The 18784-nt window shown below is 45.8% G+C and overlaps 1 protein-coding gene and 1 pseudogene across 1 annotated transcript; one reads left to right on the forward strand and one right to left on the reverse strand.

Moving 5' to 3' along the window:
* Positions 1–662: 662 nt before the first annotated feature.
* SERPINA11 (serpin family A member 11) lies at positions 663–18516 on the reverse strand. Its single transcript, XM_004754756.3, has 5 exons — positions 18205–18516; positions 14440–15088; positions 6830–7103; positions 3082–3229; positions 663–1005 (listed from the first exon to the last, which is right to left on the reverse strand). The coding sequence occupies exons 2-5, from the start codon at positions 15083–15085 to the stop codon at positions 802–804; spliced, it is 1272 nt and encodes a 423-aa protein (XP_004754813.1). The 5' UTR covers positions 15086–15088; positions 18205–18516; the 3' UTR covers positions 663–801.
* On the forward strand, positions 8585–9164 carry LOC106006018 (annotated as a pseudogene).
* Positions 18517–18784: the final 268 nt, after the last annotated feature.

The raw sequence follows: 18784 nt of genomic DNA on the forward strand, positions 1-18784 counted from the left end.
TTTTTTTTTTTTTTTATCAGAACTTAATTTTCCTTTCTTTCCTCACTGCCCCCGCCCACAGAGGGTCTCCTCCACCCTCCCCCAAACTGCCTTACCCTCTTATCTTTTGTTTAAAACCTACCTGGTTTTGAGGATCCAACTCAGGTCTGACCTTCTTAGGGTGTGTATGAGTGTTTCTTCCAAAGGCACCTTTCAGGATGACTCCTTCCTAGACACATACCACCCACAGCCACTCTCTAGTCTTGGCACTGATGTCATTGTAGGGGTGTGGGGATGGGTATTTCCACAAACATGACACATACATGCAGCAAAGTTGGCATCCCACTGAGTTTCCCCATTAGATTTGGACAGATGCCTCCTTGAGACCAGAGGGGCACATTTGTGGTTCACAGACTCCAATAGCTAAAGATGCCCCATTGCAACCGGATACTGTCCCCAAATTCATCCCACTGACCAAGTTTGTGCCCACCTGGCCATGTGAACCCTCTCATGTTCTTTGATCTTGGGTTTACCCTTGGCCAGTTGACCTCCCGTGCTACATCAGTCCATTATCACACCCCCTTCTTAGAGCATGATTTGGAGCCCTGACCCTAGTCCCAGTCTCCCCTGAAGGTGACCTATTCTCAACCTTCCCTTGTAAACACTGCACCTCAATGTTCACACAACCCAAAGTCAAATTTATTAGGATATTTGCACATGTATTAGCTGGTCCTCACTGCAGCCTATGGTACAGGCTGGTGCTGGCCTTTCTGATTGTTCAGGAGAGTGGGAGACAAGCTGCCACCTGGCCTCCCACTGTGGTCACCCTGCAGCAGGGTTGACGACTTTGCCCAGGAAAAGCAAGCTCTGTGTGGTCACCTCCCACAGGAGCACCAGGAAAGGCCGGTTGAAATGGGTCTGGGGGGCCGACGTTGCATTCAGAGCCTGGGGCTGGGAGAGGAGGCCGGAGGCAGCCCCTGCCCGGGTTCCCCACACATTCATGTCCATTGTCGCCTTGTGTGACACCTGGAGGAGGAGATGGGGACAGAGCCAGTGTCAGCTCAGGGTGCTCTCAGGGGCCAGATCCCACATGTGTGGTTCTAGGGAGCTGCAGGGAGTCATCCCCTCAGGTCCCAGGGCCCTGTCTTCCTAGGAGGCAATGCCAGCCTTCACTGCTTCAGCCTCTTCCCGGCATTTTCTCCCCGCCACCACTGCATCTTTGGGGATGGCCTTAACAGTGCTGTTTGCTCTCTGGCAAACCACAGATGAGCCTGAGCAGGGCATGCAGAAATCAGGTTGCAAACTCCCAACAGCAAGTTTTAGGAGCGTGCTGGAAACACCTGGGCACTGGGATCCTGCTCTGAGCCTCACCCGCCAGGCCCTGCTCTGAGCTGCACGCACGTCTTTAACCCTTGCTGGCCTCTTTTTTTAAGATGACCTGCTTAGCCTAAATCAGTGGTTTTTAACATGAGTTCAGGGAACAGGGTTGTCTCATATGCCAAACCCTCTACCAGCTTCTGTAAGAATTCCTTTTTTAATTTTAATTTTTAAATTTAAATTCAATTAATTAACATAAAGTGTATTATTAGTTCCAGCGGTAGAGTTCAGGGACTCATCAGTTGCTTACAACACTCAGGGCTCATTGCATCACGTGCCCTCCAAAATACCTGTTACCCAGTTACTCCAACCTCCTCAACCCCCCTCCAGAATTCCTTTTTTTAAAACTGTCACCTTCACATACCATTTTAGGAAGAAAGGATTCTGAAGCTTTAAGAAAGGGTTGAAACATTTTGGCCTGACAAGCCTTTTCGTTCCTAAAAAGTTCTATGAAGAGACACACCTAGCATTTAAGGTCACTGCTAAAGGAATTCTTTAAAAGGTGACATTATTTCTTCTCCTTCTTGTTCACCCTGTCCACCACGGGCATACACACACGCGCGCGCACACACACACATGCATTCATGTGCACACACAGGACCCCATCCCTATTGCCTTGGTTCACGTTCCTAATCTCAGCTGGCCTTTCACAAGCAAAAGACAGAAAACCTTCCTTATGAAATTCTTAGCAAAGGGGAACTTGGGTGGTGCAGTTGTTTTTCCAACCAGCTCTTGGTTTTGGGTCAGGTCGTGATCTCAGGGTTATGAGACGGAGCCCCACATAACCTGATGTGGGGTTCAATCCCAAATCTGCTTGGGATTCTCTCTCCCTCTCCCTCTGTGCTCTCTCTCTCAAATAAATAAATAACTACATTTTTAAAATGAAATTCCTGGCAAAGCCTCAAACAACAATTAATGACTCTATCCTAAAACAGAAAAGATAGAGCAGGGAAGGAAAATTACATTGTTATACCCAGCTATTAGCTCTCCTTTCCTAGTAGAGTCATGGATTCCCAGCCATGCCCTGTAACTGGTAATGCCTCCTACAGGAGGAGACCAGAAACTGCCCCCCTCCCAAAATGGTGGCCATCTTGACTATGGGGTTTGCTTTAGCCAGGGACACGTGACTGGCCTTGGCATAACCCAGAGTGAAAAGAAATGTGAAAAGCCATCCTACAGTTTCTCTTACTTTTTACCCATTGCCCTGCGAGTGTCATGTCCCAGATAGGGACTCCTCCTTTCACCTGCATCCTGGAGGGGAGAAGCAATGGGAAGTAGGTCTGTAGCCCCATGGTCATGACACACTTCGGACATGGAACATAAATAAGAAGTAAGCCTGTTCGGGCTCTGAGATTTGGGGGGATGTTTGTCTCTGTAGCAAGGCTGACACATCTTGCCTTCATGCCCCACTACTCTATAACTATGACAAAGAAAGAGTTTCACTGCCTGCCCTGGAGGAAGTATAAGGAATGAAGACAAAGCTAATCCCCACTACAGAGATTTTGGGTCCATGGATGACCCCAAATACATGTCTACTTTATACAGCACTCAGTGTTCCTGCTCTGAAGAATCCAGAGGAGAGACAGAAAGGGAACTTCTTGTGAAAAGAAGCCTCATAGATTGCAATCAAGACCCAGAATGGGAAAAAGAAAGAGAAACTTGACTTTCAAATGCACACTTCAGAGGAGAAAAGACCCTCTCCTCCGTCCATGTTCACCACCTTACCCGAGAGATGGTTTGGTTGAGCTGTTCAGTGATTCCTGATAAGTCAGCTTCTAACTTGAAGATGTTGGTGAGACCGATGTGGGGAAGTATTTCTTCAAGGTTATATGTCCCAGAAATGGAAAACCTTGGCAGATGTAAATCCAGGAGGCTGCAGAGAGAACCAGCCAGAGAGCCCATGCTTTCAGGTTACATGGGCTGCTCCCACCCTGTCTGTGGGCAGCCTGAGCTTTGGGAAGAAGTGTTTCCCAGAAGGAGGGGGATCTGGTCCTACCACAACACTCCCCACTGTACCAAAACATTCCAGAAACCCAGACCCCCCTTCTTTTCACACCTTGCAGGCCTCTTGTGTCTGGATCTGAGAAGACTCCTGGCATGGCCATGTGTCTTCATCTCTGGGACGTTTATGGAGGACTTCTTCCATGCCAGACATCGGGCAATGGATTTTACAAGGCGTAACTGATCAGATCCAAAGAATAACCATGCAGGGGAAATACTGCCCATGTTTTCCCACCTCCATGTCTGGTTCATTGGCAGGTTCTGCTGGCTCCACTTCTCAACTGTATCCTAAATCCAGCTCCTGGCAATGCCCCCGGAAACTGTCCACTCTTACTGTCTGAGTTTTGGGCCATTGATCTGAAGAGAGATGGAGTGTGTAGACTGTGGGCCACTCTCTGTCCTGAGATTGCCCTTGCCATCGGATCACTGCACTGCCATCGGTAAATTCACTGCCTGCGGTGAAGTTTTATTTGACACTGAGCAAATCTGACCTTTTCTTCTTGGGATTGTTCTTCTAGATTATTGTTTCACAGTTGTCAGGGCAGGGGGCCCTGCAAGTCTGGCCAGGTAATAACCTGCTTGGAAACTTCTGCCTCTGATGTGTTCAGATTAGATAGCCTAAATCAGCTTAGAGATTCATTGCCAGCTAACTTCTGGGATAATGTGAGTGTCCAGATGTCTAATCAAAGGGATCAAGGGGAGGTCAGGTGTCAAACACTAAAGAGGAGGGAAAGGATATGGAGAACAAAAAACAAAGCTACCTTGGCCCACTTGGCAAATTTTGCACAGGCAGCCCTTGTGGGCAGGCCCAAGACATGGAGGGGTCTGAGCGGAGTCTAGCACAGGAGCCTGCTAGAGAGCCCTGCACACAGCAGGTGTTCAACCCATGTAAATGAAAAATGAACAGTTAGTGGGGATAATGATTCCCCTGGACAAGTGAACCTTCTTCACAGCTCAACAGAGGGAAGCCTGGCAGTCTGAAGTTTTCATGTTGGAAATCCCATTAACATGCTGCTGTGATATTATAACTCTCTGGCACGAGACACAGTAACAGCGTGCCCTGTTAAATCATCTGAGATTTCGAAAAATAACTTGGGTTGGTTTTGTTTTTTGAAGGTCAAAGTGAGAGGCCAAAACAGACCTTCCTGGGTTTCCTGGGTGGTTCAGCCCAATAAGTGTCTGTCTGACTCTTGATCTTAGCTCAGATCTTGATCTCAGGGTCATGAGTTCAAGTCCTGCATTTGCTCCATGCTGAACATGAAGCCTACTTAAAAACAAAAACAAAAACAAAAACAAAAACAAAATAAAAACAAAAAACAAAAAACAAAAAAACAAAAACAAAAAACTCCAGACCTTCCTGAGGGAAAAATCTAGAAGATTCTGTGGTAGTTCCTCCTCTGCTGGGGGAAGGGACAGGTTCCCCCCAAAAGACCTAGAGAATATGGAGCTGGAATCAGAAACTGATCATTGCCATGTAAGTTCATAGACAATAGGAATAGTCTCTTATCCTGATCTCTGTCCTTGACTTGTATCTTTTTTATTTGGTATTTGAATCTCTGCCCAAATACGAACACATTTTCCTATCCCTCAGTGTGGTTGGGGAGCTGAGGGAAGGCTTTTGTGGGTACTAGGGTTGATTGGTGTCTACCAACTGCTGGTGGGTTAAGATGAAAGTGGCCATCAAGAGCTTTGGTCTGTACACCCTCCCTCTGAACTGGGGGTGGGGGGAGGGGTCCTGTGACTACTCTGACCCAAAGCATATAGCAGAAGAGACACTTTGGAGCCCAGATCTTAAGAGAGCAGGAACTTTCACTTCCTATCATTTGGAACACTCCTTCCTGGAGCCCTGAGCTGCCATATAACAACATCAATTATGCTGAACCAGTGTGCAGGAGCCCAAGCTAGCCTCATGGAGATGCTACAGGGAGAGAGAGAGAGAGAGAGAGGGAGAGAGAGAGAGAGAGACCTGCTCAGCCCTTATCTGAGCAGCCAGCTAAATCAGACACGAGACAGCCCATAGAAAAGCCTTCAATGCTCCAGCCCTAGCCAGTATCCAACCCCAGTGCAGGAAAGCCTCACATTAGAACCACAAGGCTGAGCCCAGTCCACCCACTGAACAGAGAGAGATAATAGATATTTTTTTCATGCCATTCCATTTTGGGGTGGCTTATTATGCAGCAAGAGGCAATTAGAACTCAAGGCCAAATGTTGTATCAGAGCTCTCCTGAAATAAGATAGATCCCATGAAAGGGTTACCTAGAAAATGGAGTCTCAAAAAAAAAAAAAAGAAAAAAAAAAAAGAAAATGGAGTCTCATACCAGAAAAGGTTGAAACCATTGTAAGGAAAACCACAAACTGAAAGGTGAGATAAAAGGTGGTGGGGGTTGAGATCCCATAAAACTAGCACTTTGATTCTAACAATACTCTTCTTGGTATTTAATTTCATTAAGAAATATTTTAATAAAAATAAGGGTATTTTTTTTCAAAGAGGACCTATCAAAAAGACTGCTAGCCATCAATAATTGAGCAATGTTAGCCAAACATTGGGCAGGGTGGGGGGTGTGCTCTGACTGCAAGTCAGAGATAAAGTAATTGACCTAGCTTTATCTCTCCTCCATACTTCAAGAAATGCCAAATTGAAGATTTACCTAACCAGGTCTCTAAGTCCTTCTTCATGACCAAGTTAATAAATGACCAAGAACCTCCTGATTAAATTGGATATGGACTGTTTTGTCAACAAGGCTACACATTTTGGTGCTGTTTTATTTCTGCCTTCCTGGCCAACATCTTGGAGCTGAAACAGTCCCCACTCCTTAGCACTGTGGGGGCCAACTCAAGTTTACAGTTCTACAAACCTGCTTCCAACTTATCCAAATCCTTTACCTCTCACTCTTATTTATTAAGCATCATACAACCCCGGAGGTACACTAGCAAATTGTGCGATTGAATAAAACCTACACTTTTCGTTTAGATTCTTCCAACTGTAATACATGTAATAGTATCACCTTTTCTACATTTTGGTCAAACAATTTTTTACATAAAGTAAAAAAAGAGGGGCTCTTTTAAGAAATATATACTGTTGCGTGGGAGTCATAATTACTCTTAATAATTATCCTTAATCTGATTTTTTTTGTTATACTTCTCTACCTCCTGGTAGTAAATTATTATGGAATAAGGGAGAAACAAGAGGAAAGAAGGTTGGCCAGAAAAACACTCAGGAAGGGATAAGAATTATTAACACCTGGTGAGCACTTATCATGACCAATCTCAAAGGTTTATATGTGAGAACTTGGTCAATCCTTTTACCAACCCAATGTAGCAGTGATTATGGCTTCATCTTACCCACATACTTAGTTAAAGGGCAAGATGATGAGCCAGACCTAGGGGTTAGGCTTTTACAGTTGGTGTTGATCAAGGCCTTGTCTGGATTCTTGAACCAAGTCTGCTGGAGTCCTTCTGCTCTGACACTTACCTGGGCAGAAGCCACTGATCCCATTTCCTCAGGGTCTCTGGCTGCAGAGCTGCCTCCACCTGTTCCATTTTCCCTGGGTCAGGTAGGATAAGCAGAGCCAGGGCGTTTCCGCTGTATTCTATCTGGAGGACAGTGCAAGCCATTTCTTGATCATAGAAGAGCCTGTGCATTTCCTTTTGGTGCATCATGGGAATGCGGAGGGAGGTCCTCTCATCCACAAAGAAGCTCTCTTGCTTCTGGGTCTGGTAGCTATTGAAAGGATGCTTCCACTTGGCTTAGGACACAAAATCCATAAAACTATGAGAACACACTGCAGGAGAGCAACTCTGGGTAGACATACACTAAGCCACACTGGTTCCATGACTTCCTCTTCGATATACATAAATATGAGGTGGATACAGAATCAGGGGCCAGAAGTTAGGGCTGGCTCAGCCACTAGAGTGAGTCCCCAGAGTTAGGCTCTAATGGTCTATGATTTTGTTCCATTCTAGTTCAACTTTGCTTTCAAGAAGCTAAAAGGTATTTCCATTTACTAACTATCTTCCATGTGCAAGGCATTATCTCTTTAGTTTTTCATGAACATTAATATTAAACAAGTATTATGACCTCCATGTCAACAATGAGAAACTTATTCCCTGTGAATTTATAGAAACATATCCAATCTGCAGAGCCATTAGATGGTAGAGCAGGGACTGGGGCTTGACTGGCTCCACAGGTCATGTTCTTTGCAAACATTGACTTGACCCCTCTCTGCCCTGCCTTGAAACAGCAACCCTCTACAGAGAAGGTCAAGAGCCACCCCCCCCCTTGAACTTCCCAGTATTCAAACTAAAAAACGAGAAAGAATTCAGTTAATAAAATGTTAAATATAATGCAAAAGCTCTTTATGACACAGAAACAGAGAATCTGTTGTTCACAGCCATGTTCATGTGTGTAATAGTTTCTCTCTTTCTACTTAACAATCTCCATGCACAACGGCCTCCAGGCTTGACCTCCTGAAAGCACTGGTCTTGCTGATGAAAGCTGGCTCATCTTGTTCTTCTTGCCCACCTCCTCTCACTGACCATGCATTGCTGATTCTACCTCCAAAGTGGCACCTTCATCCACAGCTGCCATCTTACTTACTTTGAACTGCTTCAGGAACTTCCTGACTTTTCTCTGCTCTCCCACCCTTCATCCCCTCCAAACCATTTTCCAAATTGTAGCCAGACTGATTTTTTTTTAAACAAATGTAATCATGTCACTCTACTGCTTCCAATATCTTGGTCATCCTGGGGTCCTACAGATAAAGTACAGGATTCTCAACACAGTTCCTCCTTACTTTTTTATTGCAACTCTTGGTACTGTCCCCTAGGCATTATGCTATTGTGTTCTATGTTCTAGTCCAACTAAATTCATTTCAGTTCCTTGAAAATGCAAAGGTTTCTCTTTTCCTTGGATGTCGGCACATGCTGGTTTTTCGACCTGAACCCTCTTCTCCACACCTTTCCCGCAACCTTTTTGCCTGAGTAAATCCAGCTCATTCTTCATGTCTCAGCTTAGATGTCTCCTCTTCCAGGAAACCTTTTCTTACTCCCCAAATCTGGAGAGGTGTACCTTTTGAGAGCTCCATGGCACCCATATCTACTCAATCAAGCATCACTTTCCCATTGAGTTGCAATTGCCTTTTTACTTATTGTACTTATTTGCCTATTTTCCTTTTACTCTGAACTACACAAGGGTAAGAAAATTATCTTATTCATAAATTTTTCTAAGATGCTAGCTAAGGCCCTGAACTGTAGTCAGTCTTGTTGTATGTTTTTGAACATTAATGAATGCCATTCCTAGACACCTCAAACACAAGACCTACGTTTAACTTGAAATCATTCATGCAGCAAACATTCAAAACATACTCGACCCCTCTTTTTCTTCAACAAGGTATCTAAGTGGTTTCATGGTGGTGGTGGCCTTGTGGCAGAGATAGAGAAGCAGATCTTTGCAAAGACCCTGATGGGCAAGACCATCACCCTCGAGGTCAAGCCCAGTGATACCATTGAGAGTGTGAAAGCCAAAATCTAAGACAAGGAGGACATCTCGCCTCACCTGCACTAATCTTTGTTGGAGGATGGCCTCACTCTCACAGACTCCAATATCCAGGAAGAATCTTCCCTGTACTTGGTGCTTCGCCTGTGGGGTGGTATCATGTAGCCTCCCTTCTGTCAACTGGCCCAGAAATACAATTGTAGCTATGATCTGCCACAAGGGTTTTGCTCACCAGCACCTCCACACCATCAACTGACCCAAGAAGAATTATGGCCATACCAACAAAATATGCCCCAAAAAGAAAGTCAGATAAGGCCACTCCACTGGCTCTTCCTTTGTCCAAAGGGAAGCCTCCAGCCTGAGCACCAAGGCCCCAGAGCCTTAATATAAGTCTCCTATTCATTGATTAGAAAAAAAAATTTAAAAAATAAAATATACTTGACCCTGTGTCAGACTCTGGAGAATTAAAAATGATTAAGACTTAAGACCTTGACGTGAGGCAGGAATCTATCAAAATCCTAGAGGAGAACATAGGCAGTAACCTCTTTGACATCGGCCACAGCAACTTCTTTCAAGATATGTCTCCAAAGGCAAAGGAAACAAAAATGAAAATGAACTTTTGGGACTTCACCAAGATCAAAAGCTTCTTCACAGCAAAGGAAACAGTCAACAAAACAAAGAGGCAGCCCATGGAATGGAAGAAGATATTCACAAATGACACTACAGACAAAGGGCTGATATCCAAGATCTATAAAGAACTCCTCAAACTCAACACACACAAAACAGATAATCACATCAAAAAATGGGCAGAAGACATGAATAGACACTTCTCCAAAGAAGACATACAATGCCTAACAGACATGAAAAAATGTTCATCATCATTAGCCATCAGGGAGATTCAAATCAAAACCACATTGAGATACCACCTTACACCAGTTAGAATGGCCAAAACTAACAAGAGAGTAAACAACATGTGTTGGAGAGGATGTGGAGAAAGGGGAACCCTCTTACACTGTTGGTGGGAATGCAAGTTGGTGCAGCCACTTTAGAAAACAGTGTGGAGATTCCTTAAGAAAAAAAAAAAAATAGAGCTTCCCTGGTGCAATTGCACTACTGGGTATTTACCCCAAATATACAAATGTAGTGAAAAGAAGGGCCATCTGTACCCCAATGTTCATAGCATCAATGGCCACAGTTGTGAAACTATGGAAAGAACGAAGATGCCCTTCAGTGGACAAATGAATAAGGAAGATATGATCCATATATACAATGGAGTATTATGCCTTCATCAGAAAGGATGAATACCCAACTTTTGCATCAACATGGACAGGACTGGAGGAGATTATGCTGACTGAAATAAGTCAAGCAGAGAGAGTCAATTATCATACCATTTCACTTACTCATAGAACATGAGGAATAACACAGAGGACATTGGGAGATGGAGAGGAGAAGTGAGTTGGGGAAAATCGGAGGGGAAGACAAACCATGAGAGACTGTGACTCTGAGAAACAAACTGAGGGTTTTGGAGGGGAGGAGGATGGGGATTGGGTGAGTCTAGTAGTGGGTATTATGGAGGGCATGTATTACATGGACCAGTGAGTGTGGTGCATAAACAATGAATTCTGGAACACTGAAAAATAAAATAAAATGACAAAATAAGAATAAAAAAAAAAGGCTTAAGACCTTGAGACTTCTGATCAGTGTCATAGACTTAGTTAAAGCAGAAAACCTGTTTTTTTTTTCTGCATAAACACACAGAGAAGCTGGACAAAATAATGGCTAAATAAACAAACAAACAAATAAATAATCTCTGAGATAAAAAATAAGAATCAAAGCTTCCGGGTACAAAGCTGGAGTGTGTAACTCTGATTTAGAACCAAAGTCATCTGGCTCTCAGGTTTTCAGAATCAGATACAGCCCCAGGGGTGGTATTTAATGTCTTCTCAGGGGACATAAATAAAACTCAGGCCCACACTTAGAACTGATCTCTCTGCAGAGTCAAAAGCTAAGAAAAGCAGTCCCTTCCCCATCTGGGAAGCTTGGATTAAAAAACTCTGCCCAGCAGCCCAGGTTGAGTTAGGACAGGTCACTCCATTTCCAGGTAGAAGTGGAGGGGAAGAGTCACTTGCTCTGGGCTTTTTGTTTTTACTACTCATGCAGTGTAGGAACTCTCCAATCTAAGACTGGTCTATGTTCTCATTAATTCTTCAGTTCAGGGACTCCCCAACTTAGAAATTACATGAAACAGGCAAACATATCAAAAAATTGGAAGAAGATATTAACAGACACTTCTCCCATCAAGACATACAAATGGCTATCAGACACATGAAAAAATGTTCATCATCATCAGCTCTCAGGGAGATTCAAATTAAAACCACATTGAGATATCACCTTACACCAGTTAGAATGGCCAAAATTAACAAAACAGGAAACAACATGTGTTGGAGAGGATGTGGAGAAAGGGGAACCCTCTTACACTGTTGGTGGGAATGCAAGTTGGTGCAGCCTCTTTGGAGAACAGTGTGGAGATTCCTCAAGAAATTAAAAATAGAGCTTCCCTATGACCCTGCCATTGCACTCCTGGGTATTTACCCTAAGGATACAGATGTCGTGAAAAGAAGGGCCATCTGTACCCCAATGTTTATAGCAGCAATGGCCACAGTCGCCAAACTATGGAAAGAACCAAGATGCCCTTCAACGGATGAATGGATAAGGAAGATGTGGTCCATAGACACTATGGAGTATTATGCCTCCATCAGAAAGGACGAATACCCAACTTTTGTAGCAACATGGACGGGACTGGAAGAGATTATGCTGAGTGAAATAAGTCAAGCAGAGAAAGTCAATTATCATATGGTTTCACTTGTTTGTGGAGCATAACAAATAGCATGGAGGACAAGGGGCGTTAGAGAGGAGAAGGGAGTTGGGGTAAATTGGAAGGGGAGGTGAATCACGAGAGACTATGGACTCTGAAAAACAATCTGAGGGGTTTGAAGTGGTGGGGGTGTGGAAGGTCGGGGTACCAGGTGGTGGGTATTGTAGAGGGCACGGATTGCATGGAGCACTGGGTGTGGTGAAAAAATAATGAATACTGTTTTTCTGAAAATAAAAAAATTGAGGGCGCCTGGGTGGCACAGTGGGTTAAGCCGCTGCCTTCGGCTCAGGTCATGATCTCACGGTCCTGGGATCGAGTCCCGCATCGGGCTCTCTGCTCAGCAGGGAGCCTGCTTCCTCCTCTCTCTCTCTCTCTCTGCCTGCCTCTCTGCCTACTTGTGATCTCTCTCTGTCAAATAAATAAATAAAATCTTTAAAAAAAAAAAAAAATTGAAAAAATTTTTAAAAAATTAACAAATAAATTAAAAAAAGGAAGGCATAAATTTAACAAGAGTGGGTCATTATGACAAAAATGATAGGTAGATTTGAGAAAAATAGGATGTCAAAGTGAAAATATAGTCAACGAAGTTGAAAATTCAGTAGATGGGTGAAACACTAGATACTAATTCTGTTGAGAGAATTAGTAAAAGGGAAGTGGAGCTGAAGAAATCAGCCAGATGTCAGCACAGAGAGACAAAGAGAAGTTTTCAAGGGAGCAAGAGATATAAAAGATGAACCTGGAGTGTCTTGTCGTTCCAGAAATAAGGAAGTGCTCTAAAAAGAAAAAAAAAAAAAAGAGTCGGCAATGATGAGGCCATGTCAAGGGATGCAGGAACTGATGGAAGGATCTTCTCATGGTCAATGTTAGAAAATTTTAAGCCAAGGGTGCCTGGGTGGCTCAGTGGGTTAAGCCTCTACCTTCGGCTCAGGTCATGATCTCAGGGTCCTGGGATCGAGTCCTGCATTGGGCTCTCTGCTTGGCAGGGAGCCTGCTTCCTCCTCCTCTCTCTCTCTTTCTCTGCCTACTTGTGATCTCTCTCTGTCAAATAAAAAAAAAAATAAAGTCTTTAAAAAAAAAGAAAGAAAATTTTAAGCCACAAAGCTAAGTAGCAGTAGATTACAACCTCAAATATAAAATAAATATCCTTGAGTCCATAATGATGTAAGTCAGTGATTGAATAAATAAATGCAAGCAAAAAGAAAAATCTCCCATACAGAAGAATTCCAAATACTTTAGGTAGATTCCCCCCTTCTCATGGATATGGAGCATAACACCCCAGTCTCTGAGTATGGGATATATGCAGTGACCTCCATCAATGGGGAAAAGGTAACTTTGCAACAGAGAAATCTGACAAGCATGACCTCAGCCAGATGGCCAAAGTCAACATCAACGGTGATAAGTCATGCTGATAATATGCATCCTTGGCTTAATGTGATAAAAATGGCACTCCCTCTCCATGGCCCTCCTCCCCACGTGCCCTCACTCCAGTCTTCCTCATGAGGAAAAAACGGGCAAACAATCCCAACTGAGAGACATGCTACAGAGTGTCTGGCTGGTACTCTTCAAAATCAGCAAGGTCATTGAGAGCAAGGAAAGTCTGAGAAACTGTCAGAGTGCAGAGGGGTGTACTCTGACATGATGACTAAATGTAATGTGGATCCTGGAACAGACAAAAACACCAGGTGAAAACAAAGGACTTTGGAACAGACCTGTGTTTAAAAAGTGGAAGAATTCATTTTCCTAGGATCATCACAGAGATACATGCTATTAAATCAAGAAATAACATGAGTAGAAAAAAGGAGCCCCACAAGTATGACATGCTCAATGCCACAGCCAAAATAAGCTAACAAGCTATGTATATGAATTAAGATACGGGGAGCCTGGGTGGCTCAACTGGTTAATGGTCCAACTTTGGTTTCAGCTCAGGTCATGGTGCCAAGGTTGTCCCAAGGTCCCAAGGACAGAGCCCCGTGTCAGGCTTCATACTCAGCAGAAAGTCTGCTTGAGATTCTCTCCCTCCCCCTCTGCCCCTCTCCTTCCCACCCGCAACTCTCTCTTTCTAAAATAAATAAATAAATCTAAAAAAAAGATGTGGTGAGAACAGTAACACCTTAGTGCGAGATAATTTGTACAGATGATACCATTCTCATAAAATTGAGAACACATGCAGTGCATTAAACAGGGTCATGGATACTTAAATGTGTTCATGGTGGGAACACATGGAGGAGAGGGTTGCGTGTCATCCCCTAGGATACTGGTTGCCTCTGGGGAGGGACGGAAGGAGGCAAATGGGACCAGGGAAAGGTTAAAAAGGAACTAAAATCCCTGCAATATGGTAGTCCTGAAAAAAATAAAAATCTGAAGCAAATTTTAAAATGTTAATATTTCTCCCTTCTTGGTGGGGATTTTGTATTATCCTCTGTATATTTTTCTGTGTTCAAGATAGATAATAAAAAAAGTAAAATTTTTCTTAAAAAAGGGGTTATTCCTAAAAGCGTATGATGGAATGTTGAACAAAAGAAGATCAGGATAAAAGAGAACAGAAGAAACATGGCAAGAGAAAACAAGTACTGATAAATTAGGACGTAGTCTGATAGGAAGGTTGTGTCAGTACATAGGGAGGAACAGCTGCAAGCCTTGAGGACAGGTGGCTTCCAGGGGCATGACTGCAGGTGGTGGAGGTGACAGTGCTGCTGCCCGAGCCAGCCCTCACCTTTGAAGAAGATGTAATTCAGGAGAATCATGAGCGTGTCTTGCGTGAACTCCTGGAGGCTGTCCGCCACCTGCCCGTACGTCTGCTTTCTCACGTACTCATTGATCTGCCTCCTGGTCGTGGCCGAGTCCGTGAAGTTGGCAGAAAACGCAAATGCTCCGTACAGCTCCCTGATCGTGTCCAAAAAGGGCTGCCGAGGTTTCCGCCGCTTGTCCAGGAACAAGGAGTTACCTACTTTCAGCTCCAGTTTGGGGCTGGGCAGGTCAAGGGTGTGGATGAGGCTTTGGAAACCCCGGTGGATGTCAGCTTCTGGGATCTCTGTGAGGTTGAAGCCGAGGCCCTCCAGGATCTGAGCTGGGGTGTCAGCCTGGGCCCCAAGAGAGAGCAGGGCCAGGGAGGTAGAGATGCTCACGGGGGAAAAGAAGATGTTTCCCGAGGTTTCCGCGGCCAGCTGCTTGTACAAACGCAAGGCAAAGTTGGTGATGGTGGGTGTGATCTTGTGGTAGGCGGGGGTCTCTGGCACGGAGAGCTGGTCACTGGGGGCCCGAGGCACCCCCAGACTCTTGTCTCCATGGGCAGGAAAGGGCTGACAGTAGACAGAGGACAGGATCCCTGCTCCCAGAAGCCACAGCCAGGCTGGACCCATCCTCTGAAAAGAAGATGTTGAACAAGTCATTCTGCTTCATAAATAACTTTGGTGCTCCCCATTGCTCGCACGGTGAACCTCACATCCAAACTGTACCCCACACAGCTACCATGAGGGTCCCTGCAGGGGATGAGGCTACAAGCTGAGCAGCAGCCTTCAATCTGCTTGATGTAGTCATCGTCTGTCTACAAGATTTTGTTGAGAAAAGCACTCTGGGCTCTAAAAACAAAATTCCACTGTTTATTCTCCCTCTCTCCCTCTCACTTCCTCCCCCCCTTCCTTCCTTCCTTCCTTTTTCTTTTCTTTCTTCTTTCTAGGCATTCTTGGAATCACTCATGAACTTTCAAGGACTGGGAGTGGCCACAGAGCCGAGGCTCAGGGCACCGTGGCAGAGAGTGAGGCTGGGCCTTGCTAGAACCCAGGTGTGGCCCTTCCCATCACTCTCACCAGGGGGAGGGGAGAGGAGGGTGTGTGCAGCTCCCGGGTCAGATCCTCCAAGAAAGGGGAGTGCCCTCTCCTCTTCTGGTTTTTCAATAGCTGGAGTGTTGAGGTGGTGGGGAGACACAGGGGCCTGGTGGATGGGGGCTGCCCATGAGGGGCGCCTGGAGCCCGGATGGATGGGTCAGCTCTGTCCCCATCAAACTTGGCATCTCGAGCTCCCCTTGTCACATGCAGCGGTGGAAAACTATATCTTAATTGACTCAGTTTCAGGGAAGAGGTCTGGTATGGGTTGAATTGCATAACCCCAAATTCGAATGTGGAAGCTCAAACCCCCGTATCTCAGAGTGTTTGTCTGGAAATGGGGCTGTTGAGGTGTACTTGCTTAAGACGAGGTCGTTAGATGGGCCCTAATCTAATAGGACCGGTGTCCTTCTAAGGGGGCATTTGGGCCCAGACATGCACACAGGAAGAACGTGCTGGGAAGACAAAGGCAGAGATCGGGGTGATGCTTCCAGAACCAAGGATGCCAGAGATCGCCAGCAAACCCAGCAGCTCAGGGAGAGCTCTGCGGCAGGTTCTCCTGCCCAGTCTCAGAAGGAACGAGCCCCACGCCCGGCACCTAGATCTCTGACTTCCGAACTCCATGGTGACACGACAATCTATTTCTGTCATTGAAACTATCCAGGTTGTAGCGCTTTGTTGGGGGCAGCGTTAGGAAATGAACCCCATCTCTCCAGTACTTTAGGTCACAGAGAGGGGCCGAGAAGCCTTCTAGCTCTAGGGAGTGAAAGCGGTGCGGGAGTGGGAGAACCCTTCCTCAGGGCAGGGAAGGCAGCTCCAGCTCTAGGAGGTACTGCCGTGTAGACGCAGCTTATCTCTGCTCACTCTGGCCCGAGTCTGGCGCCCCTGTCCCTTTCAGGATCTCCACACACAGCCCTCGCACGCCGTCACAGAGCACGTGCTGTCACATGGCCGCAGGGACTCCCCCACACCTTGCTATCCCCAGTAAGGACAGCGCCGTCCCCTCGCTCCCGTCAGAACTGACTCTTCCACAGCTGACCACCCTCTCGTTGCTGTTCGCCGCTCTTGATAACGTTTCTGTCTTAATGGGCGCCTTTTGCCCAAACCAATGACCTCTGGCTCTGTTATAGATGCCACGGTGGTGTGGGAGAGATCATATTTGTAGACGGTTTATAGCACCCTGGGCCCTAAAAACCCCACAGGCCAGTTGCCGGGAGGGACGAATACAGCCTGCTTATCAGTTATGTGGAAATAAGTTTGCTGAGCAAAGTACTGCGGGCCATTTCCCAAGGCCAGGTCCTTCCTCCCTCTCCCAGAGCTCTGCTGGGCTCCCCTAACGACGGGTTCCATCCACGTTGGGAAGCGGACCGATTTAAAAATCCGTCTGCTCCTGGGGAAAATCAGAAATACAGCTGTAGTAAAACTGGTTCTGGTTTATTCTTTTTCTCCCACTGAACTCACCATGTTTACCCTTCCGAAACCCCAGTGATTCCCAGACTTGCAGAAGGCTTGTTTCCCAAAGAGGATGGAAAGTCACAGGGCTTGGGTTTGAATTAGACGTCGCGGTATCTCCCTGTGGGATCTGCACAAAGGAAACTCTCTGACCCGCAGTGTCCTCATTTACAAAAAGAAAAGGATAATGCGAAACTTCTGAGGGCCGGAGCACTTAAGGATTACAGGGCGTATGGTGTGGAACGCCCCTGATCAGTAGAAGGCAGGCGATGTGAATTTCCACCCCTCTCTACAGTTGTGTGGTGTAATTACACCCAATGTCTGTCTTTATTTCTTTTCTAGAAAGATCCGAGAGGAAAACTAAGAACTCCATCAGTTAATGGTAATATTCCCATATATTGTTTATTTTGTGCAAGGATATTAGATCCACCATCTCACAGGCTCTCAGCCGAATGTGTTCTCAAATACAGGGGGATGGTATTTGGGATCCGCTTAGAGTCTGGGGCAGGGGGTGTTCCTGAAATTTGATGGGAGAGAGAAAGCTCTCGAAATAACAGAGCGGTGACATGCAATGCAGAACAGTCTTGTGCAAATCCAGTGCCTTTGTCGAGAGATCGCTGATTCATGTCATTCAGTTGAATCCCTATGAGAACCTGAAGACACAGGGATTTGTACCCTTGCTGTGCCTACGGGGAAACTGGACTCAGGATCAAGATCAACACCTGTTAAGTGGCAGGAGCGTGATTCAGACTCTAGACGAGGGCTCCTGAAGTGCGAGCTTTTGCTACAACCCGTCTCAGGTAAATTTGTTACTGCAACGTTGTCATTTGCTTTGGGTTGTATTATTCCGTTTTTGTTTGTTTGTTTGTCTAACCACCAGGAGCCCTGGGAGTTCCTCTCTCAACATTTTTGTTGGCAAAGTTTTCCATAAAAGGTTATTTAAAACCTGAAGTTCCCACTTAGAGCCTTAGAAGCAGGGTATACCAGCACTTGTCCTTTCGGGGACTCAGTTCTCCCATCCTTGCTGCCAAAGCCAGAGAGAGAGAGGGAGGGGGAAAGAGAGAGAGAAAGAGAGAGACAGGGAGGGAGAGAGAAAGAGAAAGAGAAAGGAGAGAGAGAAGGAGATACAGAAAGAGGGAGAGAAGGGAGAGAGAGGGAAGCACCCCCACCCTCACCTCCATTTCAGGCGTAAGCATGCTACTCACAGAAAGCTCCCTGGGCTGGGGACCCCAGGTCTTCAGCACCGCGTGGCCTCCTACCTACAGGAAATGCTGTTAGACGATCAGGGCGGCCCGGTCAATATTTGCCAGGTCAGTTCCTGGAACTGGACAAAGGCCATGTGCAGCCATCAGGAAGGGACCTTTTTTATTTGGAAGGATCTGCCCTGCTTGCCCATCCAACAAGCCGAGGGGATGGTGATTCTGGACCCCACTCCACTGGAGGGTACTGCAGTCCCGGTGACAACGGCAGACGTCGCGATGTGGTTGCTGCGGACCCGTCACTGATCTGATCTGGGCAGTGATCTAGGCAGTGTTCTTTCCACATCACCCTAAGCGAAAAGACCGGGAGATGCTGACCCAACCTTGTCGTGATCACCATTTCACAACACACGTGAACCAAGCTGCCTTGCTGCTCCCCCTGGTTGCGTACAGTGATGTGTGTCCATTGTTTCTCAGCAAAACTGGACGGAGAAAGAATGTGAGTGAGGCACAGTCAGTCCCACCTCACAGACGGGATGCTGAGGCTCTGGGAGGTTAAGTTACCTGCTCGAGAAGTGGGTGGCAA

This window comes from Mustela putorius, unplaced genomic scaffold (genome assembly GCF_011764305.1).
Source record: "Mustela putorius furo isolate JIRA1106 unplaced genomic scaffold, ASM1176430v1.1 tig00000129_pilon_pilon_pilon, whole genome shotgun sequence".
NCBI classification, from domain to species: domain Eukaryota; kingdom Metazoa; phylum Chordata; class Mammalia; order Carnivora; family Mustelidae; genus Mustela; species Mustela putorius.

Coding starts and splice junctions, on each gene's coding strand:
- SERPINA11 (XM_004754756.3), bottom strand. CDS start 15,085: ATGGGTCCAGCCTGGCTGTGGCTTCTGGGAGCAGGGATCCTGTCCTCT. Junction 7,104..14,439: donor GAATTACATCTTCTTCAAAG/GTGAGGGCTGGC, acceptor TTGTGTCCTAAG/CCAAGTGGAAGCATCCTTTC. Junction 3,230..6,829: donor GATCAGTGGCTTCTGCCCAG/GTAAGTGTCAGA, acceptor TTCTCTCTGCAG/CCTCCTGGATTTACATCTGC.